Source organism: Tiliqua scincoides, chromosome 10 (assembly GCF_035046505.1).
Source record: "Tiliqua scincoides isolate rTilSci1 chromosome 10, rTilSci1.hap2, whole genome shotgun sequence".
In the NCBI taxonomy this organism is placed as follows: domain Eukaryota; kingdom Metazoa; phylum Chordata; class Lepidosauria; order Squamata; family Scincidae; genus Tiliqua; species Tiliqua scincoides.
In genome coordinates, this window is record NC_089830.1 from 29,478,665 (window position 1) to 29,497,114 (window position 18,450).

Sequence of the window (18,450 nt, forward strand, 5' to 3'; positions counted from 1 at the left end):
TGCTTCCCTTTTTCCCGGAGGTTTCCAGCCACAGAGCTTGGGTTCTGAGGGGCTGGTGATTGTGCAAACACCACCACCCCACGTAGTGAAGCTGTTCTGCTTGGCTGTGATGACCCCCTTCCTTTCACCGCATGTGGGCACATTATGCAAATATGGACAACAGAACAACTGCAAAGTGTCTGATCGTAAGCAATTCGACCAGCCCCTGCTCTCCAGAGTTCATCTTGCAGAAGAGCCCGGCTGTGACTGGCTCAGCCTCCAAGGGACTGGGCATCAAATTGATTTCATTCATTCCTATGTCCAGCTGCATGCTCGGTCAGCAAGCAGTCACCACCTGAGCAAGGGCCTGGGAGAGCTTGGCTGGACTGTGGCTTCTGTGGATGGACAATTTTGGGACAGACCCCTCCGGGGGGGGGGGCAGTCACCTGCCCGGTGTGGGTCTGATTGGATTTAGCTTCCCTTGTGCTAGGTGTGTTGTGCCCTTCCTGGAGCCGGTGCAGTTTCGTCCACTGCTGCTTCCGCATCCACCCACCCCTGCCTTTCCCGATGGTTCAGAAGCCTGTAAAATATTGTAATTGCTTTAAATAAGTTTTTTTGTCTTGTATAAAAAAAGAACCTCCAAAAATGGAGCAATTTGGGCTGCGTTTTCTTTCGTCCTTTTGGGGGTGCTGTACATTTTGCAAAGTGTGTGCGTGCGCGAAACAGACCAGTTTGCAAAAAATGTGAATCGTGGTTACAGGTCCTCTCGCCTGCATGTGGGGCCACCTCCGCCCCCTGCCTCCTCAAGAGCCAGTGCTTCAAGGGCTGTGCATGCAGGAGTACAGCTGGAGCGGTGCAAAACTAAACAGCGCAGGCTGCTGCCACTGGCGCTTGGCAGCTGCACAGCTTTCCATCTTGCATGGTGCAGATGCAGGCAAGAGCTACCAGCTGGCCTGGGCTACCCTGGCCTGGGTAGCTGGCCTGGGCTGTGAAGTCCACTGAATTGCAGCAGCACAGCCGCCACAGGGCTCCTCTCCCGCCCTGGCAATGTGGATGTGGCTGCCTCCTGGCCCGCCTCAGCTGGAGAGTTGAGCTGTGCTGCCCAGGGGTCCAACAGGCTGTTGCCGTCTCCTGTCTGGCGAGGTCACGGGTGGTGCTGAGGCAGGCCTGTAGCCAAGGTTCTAGAGATGGGGGGCAACTATTTTTTCAAGGGGGGCAATGATGTCAGGTGTCTCTACTGGGGGGCAAAATGAAAGGATCAGTCTGGAGAAACATCAAACCCCCAAAACTCCCCCCAATTTCAAGAAGCGAAAATAATGTGGTTTTTTTTTGAAAGGTGCATCACTACCTGTACAGCCAGGTGAGAATAATTTGCATAGAACAAATGCATCTCTGCCCGCGCGTGAAACGTGCTGCCTGCACAGAAATAACCCGCGCCACCTCCTTTCATTCGCACCCCAGTGCGACACGCAGGCCCGCCACAGCGCGGGGAGTCTTTGCTTGCGCTGAAAGCGCCTGCTTAGCGCCCCTGGCGCTTCCTCGGCGCCCTCCCAGCACCTCTCGCGCCGCTCCAACGTCTGTGGGGAGGCGCTGCCGCCGCCTGGCTGCGCACCGAGAGCGTCCGTTCCTTCGCAGGGCAGCGAGCGCAAAGCTGCCCGTCAGGCGAGCCACGAGCCCGGCCAGGCGGACCTGGAGCCGCCAGCGGGGCGCGCCCTCCGCGCGCAGAGACGCTGCACGAGGGGCTCCGGGAGAAGCGCCGGAAGACCGCGGAGGCTCCTCCGGAGCCCTTCCAGGCCCGCCGCTGCCCTCCGGGCCTCGTCTGCGCGGACTGACCCCGCCGGGCCCCGGAACGACGGCGAGGCGCGGCCCGGTCCTCGCAGGCCCCGCCCGGACGCGCAGCCAATAGCAGGCAGGGGCGGCGTGCGCCAGCCGACGGGCGCCGACGGGGCGGGCCTTCCGGGGCGGCCGAGCCGCGATGGCGGCGAGAGCGGGCGGGGGCGCGCAGCTCGTGCAGCTGAACGTGGGCGGCCGGCGGTGAGTGTCGGGCCGGGCCGGGCCGGGCCGGGAGGCGGGCGGGGCCTCCCGGGGGCTGCTGCGGGCGGGGGCGGCCCCCCCGTCGGAGCCCGCGCCATCGCCCTCTACGCTCCCCGCAGGTTCAGCACCTCCCGCCAGACGCTCACCTGGATCCCGGACTCCTTCTTCTCCAGGTGCGGGGGGGCCTCGGGGAGCGGGGGGGCCGCCGGAGGGAGCGGCCTGCTGGGCGGGCCCGTCCCCGGCCGGAGCTCAGCGCGTCTCTCCCTGCAGCCTCCTGAGCGGCCGGATCTCCACCCTGAAGGACGCCGCGGGCGCGGTGAGTGAGCGCGGCTCTTCCGTCGCGGGCGGGCGGGCGGAGCGGGGCGGGCCTGGGAGGCCTCCGGCCGCGTCCCGGACGGGACTACGCCGGAGCCCGCTGGAGAGAAGCCGCTGCGGCTCTGCGCTGCGGCCTCCCGGACGCCCACCTGCCTCCTCCCCCCAGATCTTCATCGACCGAGACCCCGACGTGTTCGCCCCCATCCTGAACTTCCTCCGCACCAGGGAGCTGGACGCCAGGTGCGCCGAGGATCTGGACCCTGCTCCTGGGGGCGGGCGGCGGGACTGCAGCTCGCTGCCGGCAGGGATCCTTCCTCAGCCCTCCGCTTTCCGCTTCCAGGGGAACCGACAAATCGGTGCTGCTGCACGAAGCGCAGTTCTACGGGATCACGCCGCTCGGTATGCCGGGCGCTGGGCAGGAGCCCTCTGGAGCTGGACCTCTGGGGCGCCTGGTGCTGTTCTCGCCCTGCCCGCTCGGTTTGAGGGGCGGCTGGGCTGTGTGACGGCACTGGCGCCCAGGCAGCTGCTTCACGCGTTTCCTTGCTGTGTCCCCAGTCCGCCGCTTGCAGTTGCGTGAGGAGCTTGACCGATCGTCCTGTGGGAGTGTCCTTTTCAATGGCTACCTGCCCGCACCAGGTAGGGGTTGGCCCAAGCCTGGAAAGGGGGCTTGAGTTTGCTGTGTCTGTCCTGGGGTGGTGAGGAGGGTTGGGACAGAGGTCCAGAAAGAGGCCTGGTGGGGCAGGCTCTCCCAGTCGTGTTGCTGGACCTCCTGTTATCCTTTTGACCTGCCTGTTGCCTGTAATTCAAAGGGTAGGGTGTGTCTGCAGCCTCCCTGTCCCACTGCTCAGACAGATACACCTCTTCTGTTCAGTGTTTCCAGCCAAGCGGTGGAACCGCCACAGCGTCACAGGTGCGCAGTTGGCAGTCCGGCCGGTGAGCCACTTGGAGCGGGCCGTTGTGCGCCGGAGCAACACCATGCCGCCTAATCTTGGAAATGCTGGCCTCCTGGGGCGCATGCTGGAGGAGAGGGGTCCAGGGGCAGGTGTGTGCTCAGCAGAGGGGGATGGTTGGTGAGGAGGGCAGGTCTTGCCTCTGGGTCTGGGGCACTCTGTCCTACCCTGGAGTGACCCTGGGACCAGAGCAGGTCATGTGTCTGCTGAGGCCAAGTTCTCTCCGGCTGCAAGATGGGCCAGCTCTGGGTTTGGACATCTCATGTTCTGTGGGCCACCCATCCATGTTCCGAGAGTTGCAGAAGGACAGCAGTGACTTCGTTGCTCAAAGATCGCTCTGAGTGTTAGCGTGTATCTTCCCTTTGAAGCGGGGGCAGGAAATGTTTATCCACACAGTTGCTGGCAGAAGGCTGGCATTTGGTTTGGGGCGGGGCGCTGGTCTGTGGAAGGCCTGTGACTCTTTCACATCATTTGAAGCAGCTTCTGGCTGGGGAGAAAAGCTTGTCTATGGTACCGGCCAGCCTGGAGAACTTGCATGCCTTCAGTCTACCTGCATCTGTCTTTTTTCCAGGAGCTGTAAATGACCCAGGCATGGTGCGCCTTGTGTGTGGGCATCATAACTGGATTGCTGTGGCCTATGCTCAGTTCCTCGTCTGTTACAGGTAACTGGCTTACTGGGGTCCCCCAGTCTAGGGATAGGGGTGGGAGTCCAAGGGTAATTGTGGGGTATCCATTTGTTGCCGGAACCATCTCTCTTCCCTGCAGGATGAAGGAGACATCTGGGTGGCAGCTGGCCTTCTGCAGCCCCCGGCTTGACTGGGTCATTGAACGGGTGGCCTTGAACGCCCGGGTGCTTGGTGGCTCGCTGGGTGACAGTGATAAAATGGTGGCCGCCGCTTCCTGCAGCGAAATTCTTCTCTGGGCTCTCCAGCCAGATGGGAACGGCACTGAGATTGGTGAGGACCAGCGAGCCCAGTTGCCAAAGAGCCCCGGGGGGGGGTGCTTCCATGGCTGGAATAGTTTCCAGGCTCTTTGGCCCTAGCCTGGAACCCTGGAGGGCCGCCCTCTGCTTTTAGGGCCCAGCAATGACTAATGACTCCTGGGTATTGGGAATGACTGTGGGAACCTCAGTGGGCAGGCAGGCAAACACCTTGGGCTGGATATGAGCATAAGAACAGCCCCACTGGATCAGGCCATAGGCCCATCTAGTCCAGCTTCCTGTATCTCACAGCGGCCCACCAAATGCCCCAGGGAGCACACCAGATAACAAGAGACCTCATCCTGGTGCCCTTCCCTGCATCTCTGCATTCTGACATAGCCCATTTCTAAAATCAGGAGGTTGCACACACGCATCATGGCTTGTAACCCATAATGGATTTTTTTTCCAGAAACTTGTCCAATCCCCTTTTAAAGGCATCCAGGCCACATGCCGTCCCCACATCCTGTGGCAAGGAGTTCCACAGACCAACCACACGCTAAGCAAAGAAATACTTTCTTTTGTCTGTCCCAACTCTCCCAACACTCAATTTTAGTGGATGTCCCCTGGTTCTGGTGTTATGTGAGAGTGTAAAGAGCATCTCTCTATCCACTTTGTCTATCTTCTGCATAATTTTGTATGTCTCAATCACGTCCCCCCTCAGGCGTCTCTTTTCTAGGCTGAAGAGGCCCAAACGCCGTAGTCTTTCTTCATAAGGAAGTTGCCCCAGCCTAGTAATCATCTTAGTCGCTCTCTTTTGCACCTTTTCCGTTTCCACTATGTCCTTTTTGAGAACTGGATGCAATACTCCAGGTGTGGCCTTACCATTAGCTGTTTTGTTCTCAATTCCTTTTCTAATGATCCCAAGCATAGAATTGGCCTTCTTCACTGCCGCCGCACATTGGGTCAACACTTTCATCGACTTGTCCACCACCACCCCAAGATCTCTCTCCTGATCTGTCACAGACAGCTCAGAACCCATCAGCCTATATCTAAAGTTTTGATTTTTTGCCCCAATGTGCACGACTTTACTGACATTGAAATGCATGTGCCATTTTGCTGCCCATTCTGCCAGTTTGGAGAGATCCTTCTGGAGCTCCTCACAATCACTTCTGGTCTTCACCACTCTGAAAAGTTTGGTGTCGTCTGCAAACTTAGCCACCTCACTGCTCATCTCTGCTCCAGCTCATTTATGAAGAGGTTGAAGAGCACCAGTCCCAGGACAGATCGTTGGGGCACCCCGCTTTTCACTTCTCTGCATTGTAAAAATTGCCCATTGACACCCACTCTCTGTTTCCTGGTCTTCAACCAGGTCTCAGTTCAGGAGAGGACCTGCCCTCTAATTCCCTGACTGTGGAGTTTTTTCAATAGCCTTTGAAGAGGGACGGTCTCGAATGCCTTCTGAAAGTCCAGATATATAATGTCCACGGGTTCTCCCGCATTCATGTGCCTGCTGACCTTTTTAAAGAATTCTATAAGGTTTGTGAGGCAAGACTTACCCTTACAGAAGCCAAGCTGATTCTCCCTCAGGAAGGCTTGTTCATCTATGTCAGGTGTGCACAAACCCCAGCCCTGAGGCTACTTGCGGCCCTCAAGGCCTCTCAGTGTGGCTCTCAGGGAGCCCCTAGTCTCCTATGTGCTTCTGGCCCTCCAGAGATTTGTTGGAGCCTGCAGTGGCTTGACGCAACTGCTCTCAGTGTGAGGGCGACTGTTTGACCTCTCGTGTGAGCTGTGGGATGAGAGATTTCTCCACTGCTTGCTGTTTCACACCTGTGATGCAGTAGCAGCAGCAAAGGAAAGGCCAGCCTTGCTTTGTGCAAGGCCTTTTATAGGCTTTGAGCTATTGCAAGAACTTTATTCATTCATATAAGTTCATCATTAATATATTCATTTATGTAAATTTATTCAAATTTTAAATGTAAATTAATTATTTTTTTCCCCTGCCCCCAACATAGTGTCAGAGAGATGATGTGACCCACCTGCCAAAAACTTTGGATACCCCTGGTCTATGTGTTTTGAGATTCTATCTTTGATGAGATATTCCACCATCTTACCCAGTATAGATGTTGGGCTGACTGGTCTACAGTTTCCCGGGTCCCCCCTCTTTCCCTTTTTAAAGATCGGCGTGACATTTGCTATCCTCCAATCCTCTGACACTTACTGTTTTGAGGGACAATTTGCGTATTTTAGTCAAGAAATCAGCAACTTCATTCTTCAATTCCTTAATAACTCTTGGGTGGATGCCATCAGGGCCTGATGACTTATTAATCTTTAACTTATCAATGAGGTCTGAAACATCTTCTCTTTTAATCTCTATCTGACTTAACTCCTCGGTCAGGGGGGGCCGTTCGGGCAGCGGTATCTGCCCGAGGTCTTCTGCCGTGCAAAGAACTCGTTTAATTTCTTTGCCAAGTCTCCTTTTATCTCCCTTTTCCCTCCCTCACCAACCGCTTCTCTGGCGGGTTTCCTGCTTCTAGCATATTTGAAGAAGCTTTTATTATTCCCTTTAATGTTGCTGGCCACGTGTTCTTCATAGTCTCTCTTGGTCTCCCGTATCACTTTCTTACATTTCTTTTGCCACAGTTTATGTTCCTTTTTTTTTCTCCTCATTAGGGCAAGACTTCCATTTACGGAAGGAAGCTTCCTTGCCCTTTACGGCCTCTCTAAATTGGTTGGTTAGCCATTTGGGCACCCTCCTGGACTTAGTGGAGCCCTTCTTCCTTTGCAGTATACACTTCCGCTGGGCCTCTATTACTGTTGATTTGAGCAACTTCCAGGTTCTCTGTAGAGACTGCACTCTTTTTACCTTCCCTTTCAACCTCCTTCTAACCAGTCTCCTCATTAGAGGGAAGTCCGCTTGCCGGAAGTCAAGGTTTTTGTGAGAGATTTGCCTGGTATTCTTCCCCCAACGTGCATGTCAAAGTGGGTCACAGCATAATCACTTTTCCCCAACGGCTCCGTAACATAGACATCTCTAACCAGGTCCTGTGTACCGCACAATATTAAATCCAGAGTCACCTGTCTTCTGGTGGGCTCCTTGACTAGCTGCTCTAAGGCACAGTCATTTAGCACGTCGAGGAATCCGGTCTCCTTTTTGTGACCAGAACACAAATTGCCCCAGTCAATATGAGGATAATTGAAGCCTCCTATGATTACAACCCTGTTCCTCCTTGTCACCTCCCTGATCTGTTTCCTCATTTCAAGGTCCCCTTCTGGTTTCTGGTCTGGAGGACAATAGTGCACCCCCAGTATTACATCGCTCCTCAGGCCTGGTAATTTAACCCACAGAGATTCACCTTCAATCTCTATTTTGCTGGATTCTATCCCTTCCTTAACATAAATGGCCACCCCACCTCCAACACGCCCGTGCCTGTCCCTCCTGTAGAGTTTATAGCCCGGGATTGCGGTATCCCACTGATTCTCCGCATTCCACCAGGTTTCCGTTATGCCCACTATGTTAATGTTTTCCCTTCTCACCAGACATTCCAGTTCTCCCACCTTTGCTCGTAGACTTCGGGCATTTGCATATGGCTCAACTTCCTCGTGGTGTTGCCAGAGGCTCCCCCCCCCCGTCACTGTGCCATGTACCTGTTGGGTAGGCAAGGGTCTCCTGTGTGCTGCATGATGAACTTGGTGCCACTAGGAATGCCTTTAAAAGGAAGTGAAATGAATTCATGGCGGAGGAGAGGCCAAGGGCATCTCCGGGCTCTGAGGCAACAGCCTCCCTGCGGGGCATAAGAAAGGGACAGTCTCTGTTGGGCCCCTGAGGGGAAGCAGGGCCTGGTGTATTGCAGCAGGCTCTCATGAAGCTCTCTCTCCTTGCCAGGTGTGTTCCACTTGGGGGTTCCTGTGGAGGGCCTGTTCTTTGTGGGAAGCCAGCTCATTGCCACCAGCCACACGGGCAAGATTGGCGTCTGGAATGCAGTCACCAAGCACTGGCAGGTGGGTGGGTGCCTCCAGACTGTGCACGTATGAAGGAGAGCCTGGTGCGAAGTGCAGCTTGGGGGGTTCCTGTCCAGTGGTAAGGGTTTTGGCCCCAGACCTAGTTGCGCTGGGCATTTAAGGAAGCTTTTTGTATTGGCTGCCCCTGGGCAGGTGGAGCTGAGTCCTCCTGGGCTGGCTGTACTGTTTTTGCCTCACGGTTTCTGTGACTTTTGAGATGGACTTGTGGTTGGGCTGCTCTCGAGTTCACTGCTGGGTTGCCTCACCCATGCCTGCCCTGATGGCCCTCTGCCTTCCCTGAACCCACAGACTCAGGACGTGGCCCCCATCAACAGCTACGATGCAGCCGGTTCCTTCTTGCTTCTGGGGTGCAACAATGGTTCCATCTATTACGTAGGTGCGTGAATGAGTCAGCTGGGCTGGAGGGCACGCCAAGGGTGGAAGCTGCAGCCAGCCGTTTGCTCCAGGGCACTGACGATCAAAGCAGAGCTGGGGTTTGTGTGTGGGGAGAGGTGAAATCAGTTCTTGCCCTTGGGAGATTTGGCACAGGCTTGGCTGAATGACATTCCCACCGGAGTGGGCGTGGCCTCCTAGGAGTGGAGGCCTGGCAATGTGCTTCACTTTGCCCAACTGACCTCCCCCCCATCCGGCTGGCTTTTTCTCCCCACTTGAGACAGATGTGCAGAAATTTCCACTGCGCATGAAGGACAATGACCTGCTAGTGACTGAGCTGTACCGTGACCCTTCTGAGGACACCATCACAGCACTCAGCGTCTACCTCACGCCAAAGAGCAGTAAGGAGCCCTCTCCACCCCGTCCACTTGCCCCCACTCTTGCAGCAGCTTGGAGGTGTCACTGGCTCCCATCTTCCCCCTTCCTGGCTGGAGTTGCCAGACCATCCTCACATGAGTCCCTGGAGCCCCGGCTCTCCAGCCCTAGTCTGGCTGCTCAGTTCCCATCTGGCCTGTCTGTGCCTCCTCTCCAGAATTGGAAAGTGGGTCACAGGAATCCCCTCCCCCCCGTCAGGGACCTTCGGTCCTTAGCAGTGTGATCTCACCGACAGCCCCTCAACAATCTTTCTGTGCTTCCCTGAGCAGGCAATAATGGAAACTGGATTGAGATTGCCTATGGCACCAGTTCGGGGCTGGTCCGAGTGATTGTCCAGCACCCTGAGACGGTGGGCTCCGGGCCCCAGCTCTTCCAGACATTCGCTGTCCACCGCAGCCCCGTCACCAAAGTCATGCTCTCGGAGAGACATCTTATCTCAGGTAAGGGTCCAAGGGAGGATGGGTAAAGCGTGGTCCCTGAGCAAATGGGGGGGGGATCTGGGCTGGCTTGAAAGGAGCCTTTCCACGCTCCTCTCACCACTCCCTACTCTCTCTTTGCTAGTCTGCGCAGACAACAATCATGTCCGGACATGGACAGTGACGCGGTTCCGCGGGATGATCTCCACGCAGCCTGGTTCCACCCCCCTTGCTTCCTTCAAGATCTTGGCGCTGGAGTCAGTGGACGGGCTGGGGGGCTGCAGTGCCGGCACAGATATCGGTAGGTGGGGCTGGCAGTGGACTGTGCTGGCCCTTGGGTGGGGGGGGGGGCTCCTTCTTGCTGGCCTTGCTCCTCTCTGTTCCTGTGAGGCTTCCTGCTCCCTTCCTTTCAGGCCCCTTTGGAGAGCGGGACGACCAGCAGGTCTTCCTTCAGAAGGTGGTACCTGATGCCAGCAAACTGTACGTGCGCCTCTCCTCCACTGGCAAGAGGTGGGTCTGCAGTGCCGGGAGGAGGGGGGTGGGGCTAGGGGGGCACTTCAGGCACCCCCAAGAGCCAACCTGTTCTTTCTGGCTGGCGGCTCTCAGCGAGGGGTGGAAAGAATGTGGGTGTTTGGAGGCGGAGGCCCCAGGCACGTGGGATCCGCCCCGTTGATTTGACTCCTTCAAGAGAGATGTGTGGCCCAACAAGCGCTCTCGCTGCAGTGGAAGCCGAAAGCATACGGCAGGCAGTCCAGCAAAGGCCTCCAGGCAGCCTTCCTGCACCGCGGCTGTGACTGCCCCAGTCTGCTTTCCCCCGTATTTATCAGAGAACCTGCTGGCTGTGAGACCAGCACAGGCTGCCAGCTGGGCTCTGGGGCAGGCCTGCGGGGGCCCTGAGCGCGGAGCTCAGCGATGGTTCTGTTTCAGCAGATTAGTATCTCGCTTTTCTGTCTGTGTCCACAGCAGTGAGCCAGATCTCAGGTGCGTGTAAAAACAAGCAGTTCTAGCACTGCAGCAAAACAGTAAGAAAAGCCAAGAGGAAGAGAGGGGGAGGGGCAGCACACCAGCCCTTGGCCCTCTGCCCCACAAGAGCCGTGGGGGAGGAGGGAGGTGGCCAGGAGCCCTTTCTGCGGCCCTAAAGGCCCCGCCTCCATGCAGCTGCCCTTTGGCTTGCTGAGGCAGAGGAGGCTTGTAGCCCAGGCTCAGCTGATGGACAGGCAGGGCCAGCGCTCTCCTCGCACTTGGCAGGAGACGGGGAAGGCTCTCGGCTCTTCTGGCCAGATGGTGTCAGCCCCTCTTGAGGCACCCAAAACACGGGTCCTGACACCCTCGGGGAAAAAGACTAGGAGGATGAGTGTGGAGGTCCTCTGCACTCCTGGCAGCTGAACCTGCTTCACTCCCCCCCCCCCCAGGGTCTGCGAGGTCTGCTCTGTGGACGGGGCCCCCATCACTGCCTTCGTGGTGCAGGAGTGCGAGGGGTCCAGCCGCATTGGCTCCCGGCCCCGCCGCTACCTCTTCACCGGCCATAGCAACGGCAGTCTCCAGATGTGGGATCTCACCACTGCCATGGAGATGGTGGGCCAGGCACCAGGTACAGGAGGAGTGGGCTGGGGGGGGGGGAGAGTGGCGGGACTGGGGCGCTGCAGCAGCTGCTGCCCTGTGTGTTTGGCCAGTGAACACCCCCTCACCCCCTGCCCTGCCGTGTCATCCTCAGACACTGGGGGCCTCTCCGAGGAGGAGCTTCTGCAGGAGCTTGGGCACTGCGACTTGGCCCTGACGCATGCCCTGGAGATGGGCCGGGCTGGCTCCGTCGCCCCCATGTGTGCTGCCAGCAGCAGGTAGAGGCGGGTCCTGGAGGGGGGTGCCGCTTGTGGATGATGCACTTCCACCCTGGGGGGCAACAGCTGGAGCAGGCACTTAGTAGGTGGCTGCTGCCCGCCAGTTCCTCGTGCCTTGCTGGGACCTGCACTCGGCTGATGGCGCGGGCAGCCTCCCCTCCCCGCCAGCTCTAACGCGCCTGTGCCGCTTCCTCCTGCAGCCACCTGTGCCGAGAGGTTGACGGACCCCGAGAAAGGCCGGCTTCGGGCTCCCTGCCCCCTTCCTGCCGTCTGAGCCACGAGCAGCAGCGGCGCCTGGGGGGGAGCTTCGTTGAACGGTGCCAGGAGCTCGCACGCTCCTCTGAGCTGGCCCAGTATGAGAGCCGGTGGCCCGGCCCCTCCAGGGAACTGGGGGCCAGGGGTGGCGGGCACCTTGCTGCAGCCCAGAGACCGCCCACCCCTAGCCCTGCCTCAGCAGAGCCCAGCCCCCCGTTGGCCCCCTCCAGGGTCCGTGTGAAGAGCAGATTAAAATCCTTGACTTAGGCCTGCTTTCCTCTGGCTGGGAGCCTGCAGGCCGCCTGCACCCACTGTGGGAGCGGAGCTGCTGCTGGACTGGGGCAGGGGCGCCTGGTCTTCAGTCTCGCTGTGTGCAGGCAAGAGCACTGAGAGTGGGCTGGGTCTTCAGGTCTTGCTAGCTGCAAACTGGCTGTGACTGTGATTCTCCAGTTGGGGGGAGGGGTCAGGGGAGTGACCGGCAGTCACCGCAGGGGCTGAGATTGGCTTTCCAGAAGCTTTGGCTGGTCCGAATCTGGCTGGTCAGAGCTAAGTTTACAGTATTAGAAATCCTGTGGTTGGGAGGAGGCGAGCAGCCCTTTTGCCTTTGGATGTTTGTTTGCATCGGCCGTGCTGCAATAGGTAGAAGAGCTGCCGTTTGCTTATGCTCAGGAGTGGGACAGATCAGGTGAGCGCTGGGAACAAGTCAGCTTAGGAGCTTAGCTTTAGGGTGTCAGCATTGTGCGCGCCATGTCTTTATTCACTGAAATACCTGGATGCCTTCCAAAGTAACATGCAAACTTATTTCTATTCTTTAAATAAACCATTATATTCTTATAGGCTTGTGTCTGTGCGAGTACAAAGGGAACTGGATTCTTCCAAGTCTGGCCCGGGCCGCTCAGTCTGCTACTGGAGCAGACCCAGAGTCTCGAGGCTCGAGTCCCTGAAGGGGGGGGGGGCTCAGTGCTCCCAAGAGCTGGGGAGGTGGCCTGTAGGACTTCAGCTGGCCTGAGGCTGAAGGATGGCTGTTGGAAGGGGTGGTGGCACCTACCAGAGGGCAGTTTGCCCAGAGGACTTGCACGCCTACCTGTGTGGTATGTTTGGCCAGTCAGGTGAACCCGCGCAAGAAAGGTAGCCTGCCCTGTGTCAAGAGTATGAAGATGTTTGAGATAGTAGGATACATAAGAACAAATATAGGGAATGTGCATTTCTGAGTTGCTGGGGGTACATGGCCAGTGAACCAGGAGTGTGGTTCTGCCTGGGACAGTCCAGCTTAACAAAACTGCCTTCTCACCCACTGCTTTCTGTGGGATCAGAAGGTAATCCCCCTCTTTGGTCCAAGGACTCGTACACTCAGCCCCTGTGGCAGTAGTATAAATGTGTGCTACTCTTACCCAGACATGATGCAATCCAGCATCTTGCCACAAGTGCTAGGCTAGACGCCATCACCACCCTGTGGCAAGGAGTTCCACAGACTGACCACACGCTGAGTAAAGAAATATTTTCTTTTGTCTGTTCTAACTCTCCCAACCCTCAATTTTAGCGGATGTCTCCTGGTTCTGGTGTTATGTGAGAGTGTAAAGAGCATCTCTCTATCCACTTTATCCTTCCCCTGCATAATTTTGTATGTCTCAATCATGTCCCCCCTCAGGCGTCTCTTTTCTAGGCTGAAGAGGCCCAAACGCCGTAGCCTTTCCTCATAAGGAAGGTGCCCCAGCCCCGTAATCATCTTAGTCGCTCTCTTTTGCACCATGAAACTCGCACTCCTGGTAGAGGTGTTGAGCCAGCCCTTCTGGTGAGCGCCTTTCAAAAAAACCCCAACACTCCATCGATTGTCTGTCGTGGCTTGCAGTCTGTGCCCCCCTCCCCTAGCAACTTTTGATCCTCTTGGCGTTTGCGTCTCCCAGGCCCTATGTAACTCCATGCAAGAAGTGCTGCATTGCTGTGGATCATCGCAGGTCTGCTTTGACACTTGCTTGAAAGGTCCTCTGAGGAGGTTTCCCAGCAGGTGATCCTCTCCCCAGTTTCTCTGGAAAGCCAAAGTTGTTCGTGAGCCAGAGGACTGGAAATAAACAAATGGGAGGAGGAGAAATGCCCCTCATTGCCTGTGAGAGTCTGGTGGAGTTTGTGGGGCACAGGCTAAGTAGAGAATAAACAGACAAAGGCTGGCACTGCAATACACCTTTCCAATATCAAGGTCTGTAGAATATTGTATATAAATATATATGTATAGATTTTATGGCAGGATGGAAAGCAATCAAAATGTGTGCTTTAAAAGTGCATTTGAGTTAAGGGACCAAATGGATCCAGATTGTTAGCACATTTTAATACAAAATTGTATACATGTCAGCTTACAAGTAAACAAAATGCAGATTACCTGTAAAAGTAAATAGTAACAAAACCATTTGTTTTAGTGACTGAAATGATTTTTCAAAAATATTGATTTTATTTTTTATTTTTAGCCTTGCAGTGGGGGCTCAATTTGGAGCATTTGATCCAATTGGCTTAAAGCTGGCCCTGCCCACATTCCCCAGGAGCACAACATTTGTCTTCAGTAACAAACCTGAAGTGCAGGAGAGATCCTCCTTGTAACTCGGAACAGTGGACACTCGAGCACAAGCGCACACTTGAGGGCACACCTGGCGGTGACGCACTTGTCCCACTGTTTTCAAGAGAGTTCAGTCATGACTATAACATTGGATTGGTGCCTTGAGATATTTTTAAAACACGTTATTCTGGTCAAAAGTGGTAGAGAGGGCTACTACAGCTCTTAGTAAGGCTGTAAACTTGTAAACACTTAACTCAGAAGTAAGTATCATTGAAGCTGGTGAGGCTTACCTCCCAATAACTAAATTAGGAATGGATGGCAAAAAACATGCACAGTGGTGCCTCACATAACGAAATTAATCCGTTCCGCGAATCCTTTCGTTATGCGAAATTTTCGTTGCGCGAATCACGTTTTCCCATAGGAATGCATTGAAATCTAATTAATGCGTTCCTATGGGCAAAAAAGGTCAAAACGAAGTCAAATTTGGTTTACAAAGTTTATTACGTGCTCTTTAAAGGCATACATACTGTACAGAGGATTTCTAAAATTTGAAGCTTACACGAAATTTTTAATTTTTAAAAAATTCGTTATGCGAAGCACGGACCTAAAAATTTTTTCGTTATGCGAAGCAAGGCCAGAAATTTTCGTTATGCGAGTTACCAAACTCAATCGAAAAACTCTTTCGTTATGCGAGTTTTTCGCTGCGCGGGGCATTCGTTATGCGAGGCACCACTGTATTTTAAAAATGTATGTCTCAGTCCTGTGGAACTTAAGCACTTTTTCCTCGAATTTATAATCACTGAGGAAAAAATGCCTAAGTTGCCCAGGACTGATGCTCCCCCCAGCTCCTTTTGAAAACTCAGGTAGCTGTGGGAGCATCAAAATTTTATACATTGCAAAGACGTATATCTTGGTTTTCCCCCCTTAATTCTGTTTAGGATGCTATTTTCCAAAACGTACATACTGTGTGTGTATTCACTATGCAGCCACTATAGCCTTGTAAAATTGGGGGACACAGTTTTTGTACTCTTGTGTAATGTTTTATGTTGTTCTCGTTGCCTTCAGTTAAAATAAACTGTAAACTGCATGGGGGCTGAAGGGGAAAGGCGGAATAAGGATTCGTTTAGGAGAGTATCATTCACCAGATGAGATCAGCTTGATTTCACACATTCAGAGAAATGATTTGCAGCAGATGATCGTTTTGGAGGGTGGGAGAACATTTTGATGGAAAAATAGCACAAGGCAAAAATTCCCCTTTCTGTGTGCTGCATCTGGTCTGTGGATTGTGTAAGACATTCACTGGGAATCAAATCCAGCCCAAGGACACACGCAGGTCCCAGAATACGAGATCCCACTGATTAACAATTACAAATGAACAGCAGGTTGAACATCACCAGCTCTTATGTGAACCTTATCTCAGGATTCACTGAAGGCCTCACCCTACGTTTGAGGTGCACAGGTGCATCTCTGCATACACCAGTACTACCATGGCCCAGCCCGCGTAGAGGTCTGTGTGTTGACGAATGCACCATGAATGCTGGTGCAATGTTGGAGAAATGCCACCCCAATGTAACTCAGACACCACCACAAACCTGGCAGTGAGACCAAAGAAGGCAGAAGCTTTGGTGTAACATGGGAGAGATGCAGGAGAGACAGGGAGGACTCTTTGTGCACCATGTACACCATTAACTCCTCCAGACAACAGAAATGCTGCCAATGCTGGAAAAATGCTGAGCAAATGACAGCTGGTGTAGGTAGCAGAGGCGGCACTAGGGTTTGTGTCACCCACTGTGGGATGCCAGTGCATACAGTGGGCGGGGCAATACCCCAGCTGATGGGCGTGGTGATGTACCATCACTCTGCCCCCAGTGGCTTTTTGGCTGTGCCTTTTGATAGAACACATTCTGCATGAAATTACGCATTGATTGATATATAACATGACGGTATTATTCTTCCAAATTATGATTTTAGTGATTTTGGTCACTAGTGGTGTCACACACACCCCACTTACTATTACTTAATGCAGCAGTTCTCAAACTTTTAGCACTGGGACACACTTTTTAGAATGACAATCTGTTCAAGTCCCACCAGAAGTGATGTCATGGTGGAATTGACATCATCAGGCAAATTAAATAAGTATAAATTAAAGTAAAACAAATAATTAAATAAACAGAAGCCAGCCCTGGTCCACCAAGTGAATTTCTTCTGCAGTCAGCCTGCAATAACACTGCCCCTCCAAAACCAGTAAGGTTTTCAGCCCTACCCAGTGCCCAGTTCAATTTAAGAACTTCTGTTTAAACCAGATAACTGTCAGGCTTTGCAAGTCTCAAAAAAGTTCACCTTATCAGCTGAAGCCTGTTTTGATCCTTTTTAGTGGGGGGGGGGCTGCCTTCTGGAGCACTTGTTGAGCTCCAGTTCCATCAGATCAGGACCATTCTGGTGGCCTTGCACTCTCCTTCATCTGATCTTCCACACCAGCCAAGGCACGTTGGCTTACTCATGAGTAAATGCAACCGTGAGGCTTAGTTTTGCTTTTCATAGGGCTCAATACACTCATCTGCTTGGAGGCAGGGACTTCCTTCTCAGGAAGGCTGCATTCATTGGACCAGGACCATTCTGGTGTCACTGGATTCCTCTCAACCTGCCCTTTTCGACGGACTAAGGCAAGTTTGCCTACTCACAAGTAAATGCACGATACGGCTCACTTTCACTTTCCATAGGGATCCATGCATTTTTTGTTCTCCAGTTTCTTGGCCATTACTTTTGATAGAAAGGAGATATTTCACTCTGGTTTTTTCATTGTATTCAGCTCAAAATTCGGCATCCAACGGTATATAATATGATGAGGTTACTCCTAACTGCCGTGATTTTAAAGTGTCACCCCCCCCAGTATGTGTCACCCCCCATGCATGTCACCCGGTGTGGCCCGCACCCCCCTAGTGACGCCACTGGTAGGTAGCAGTAGCAGCCCCATAACAAACCAGGGGAAGAGGAAAACAGCAGAGACTGACACCTCCTATCACTCACTGCTGTGCCTGCTTTCCTATCCCAGGGCATAGGATACAGACTACATTTGGCAGCTAATCACATCACAGCCACCTCAGGACTGGAGCCCCTGCCAGGGAGACCACAGCTGAGGAGATCAGGCCCAGGGCGGCGATGGGAACCCTGGTAAAAGAGCACTTGGTGCAGGAAGGGGGCATTTCGCACAAACAACTTCACCCACAGCCAGACACCCCATGGGAAGCTCGACCTCACCACCCCGAGAGGGACAAGTGAATGAGGTGCTCCTTGAGTGACTGCTGCTCCGGGTGCGTGGGTGGGTGGGTGGCACCTCTGCAGAGTGGCTCATGGAGTGGGTCAGGGTTAGGGTCAGGGTCAGGGTTAGGTCAGAGTGGGTGATGGAGGTGCCTCCCCCGCTTCTTGTTTCCCTGCCCTGGGCGCTTCTGGTCAGTCACGCCACAGGTGAGCGCCTTGCTAGTGAGGACAAGTCCCTTGACTGGGCTTGACTCCCTCTCGCCTGGCTCCCAGCCTCTGCCCCTCGTCTGCAGAGGGAAACATCCCTGCACGTGTGTGACGTGACAGAGAAGCTCCTGGAACCTGACCCGGTGCTCGCAGCACACACGCCGCCAGGTCCTTCGCGCGCCTGACGAGATGGCCGCTGCGTCTGAAGATGGCGCACAGCCACGAAGGCCACAACTGCTGCGGAGCTGCGCAGGCCCACCGCCGCCGCAGCCACAAGCCTTTGGCCTCCTGGTGGAAGCTCCGCGACCAGCGGCAGGAGAAGAGAACCAAACCCACCAGGACCAGCCAGCCGAGTCCACGCTGCGGGGTCAGCAAACACTCCGGCGGGTGCGGCTCCGTCCCGTGAACCCGGACTGCAGGCCTCCCTGCACGGAGGACGAGGCAGAAATCCTGCGGAGGAAAAGGCGCCGCTGCGGTCGAAGAGCCCGGCAGGCGCGACCGGGACGCCCTCGCAGAGCCCCCTCGGGGCTGGCGCCGCGGGCCAGAGGCAGCCCCTGTGGTCGCCCGCGCCCCCCCCCCGACCCGTGGGCCGCAGGCTGCCCGGCCCCGGCTGCAGGCACTGCCGCGGTGAGGCCCCCTCCCCAGAGCCAGCCCCGCCGGCGGCTTATGTAAGCGCCGCCTGTGACTCAGCCGCGCCGTCGCCTGTTCGCACCCGGACCCCCAGCGCAGCTCCCCCGCCGCAAAGGCTGACAGAAGCCTGTCGGAAGGCAGCGGCCGTCTGGGGCAGGGAGCAGCGCCCGGTGGGTGCGGAGGGGCCCGGCCCTGCTCCCCGGGAGCGAGAGGCGCCTGCCCGCTCCGGCCCCGTCTGCGTGGGGGGAGCACGACTGTCCTTCGGCGGGCGCACTGA

The 18,450-nt window shown here is 55.2% G+C and overlaps 1 protein-coding gene across 1 annotated transcript; it reads left to right on the forward strand.

The window, feature by feature from the left end:
- Positions 1–1,931: 1,931 nt before the first annotated feature.
- On the forward strand, positions 1,932–12,367 carry SHKBP1 (SH3KBP1 binding protein 1). The gene is made up of 18 exons (XM_066638604.1): positions 1,932–2,013; positions 2,133–2,186; positions 2,284–2,329; positions 2,495–2,568; positions 2,669–2,727; positions 2,884–2,964; positions 3,200–3,370; positions 3,850–3,940; positions 4,044–4,234; positions 8,081–8,196; positions 8,506–8,593; positions 8,874–8,990; positions 9,294–9,464; positions 9,586–9,741; positions 9,854–9,950; positions 10,853–11,031; positions 11,155–11,278; positions 11,479–12,367. The coding sequence occupies exons 1-18, from the start codon at positions 1,955–1,957 to the stop codon at positions 11,798–11,800; spliced, it is 2,196 nt and encodes a 731-aa protein (XP_066494701.1). The 5' UTR covers positions 1,932–1,954; the 3' UTR covers positions 11,801–12,367.
- Positions 12,368–18,450: the final 6,083 nt, after the last annotated feature.

Coding starts and splice junctions, on each gene's coding strand:
- SHKBP1 (XM_066638604.1), top strand. CDS start 1,955: ATGGCGGCGAGAGCGGGCGGGGGCGCGCAGCTCGTGCAGCTGAACGTG. Junction 4,235..8,080: donor TGGGAACGGCACTGAGATTG/GTGAGGACCAGC, acceptor TCTCCTTGCCAG/GTGTGTTCCACTTGGGGGTT. Junction 11,279..11,478: donor ATGTGTGCTGCCAGCAGCAG/GTAGAGGCGGGT, acceptor TTCCTCCTGCAG/CCACCTGTGCCGAGAGGTTG.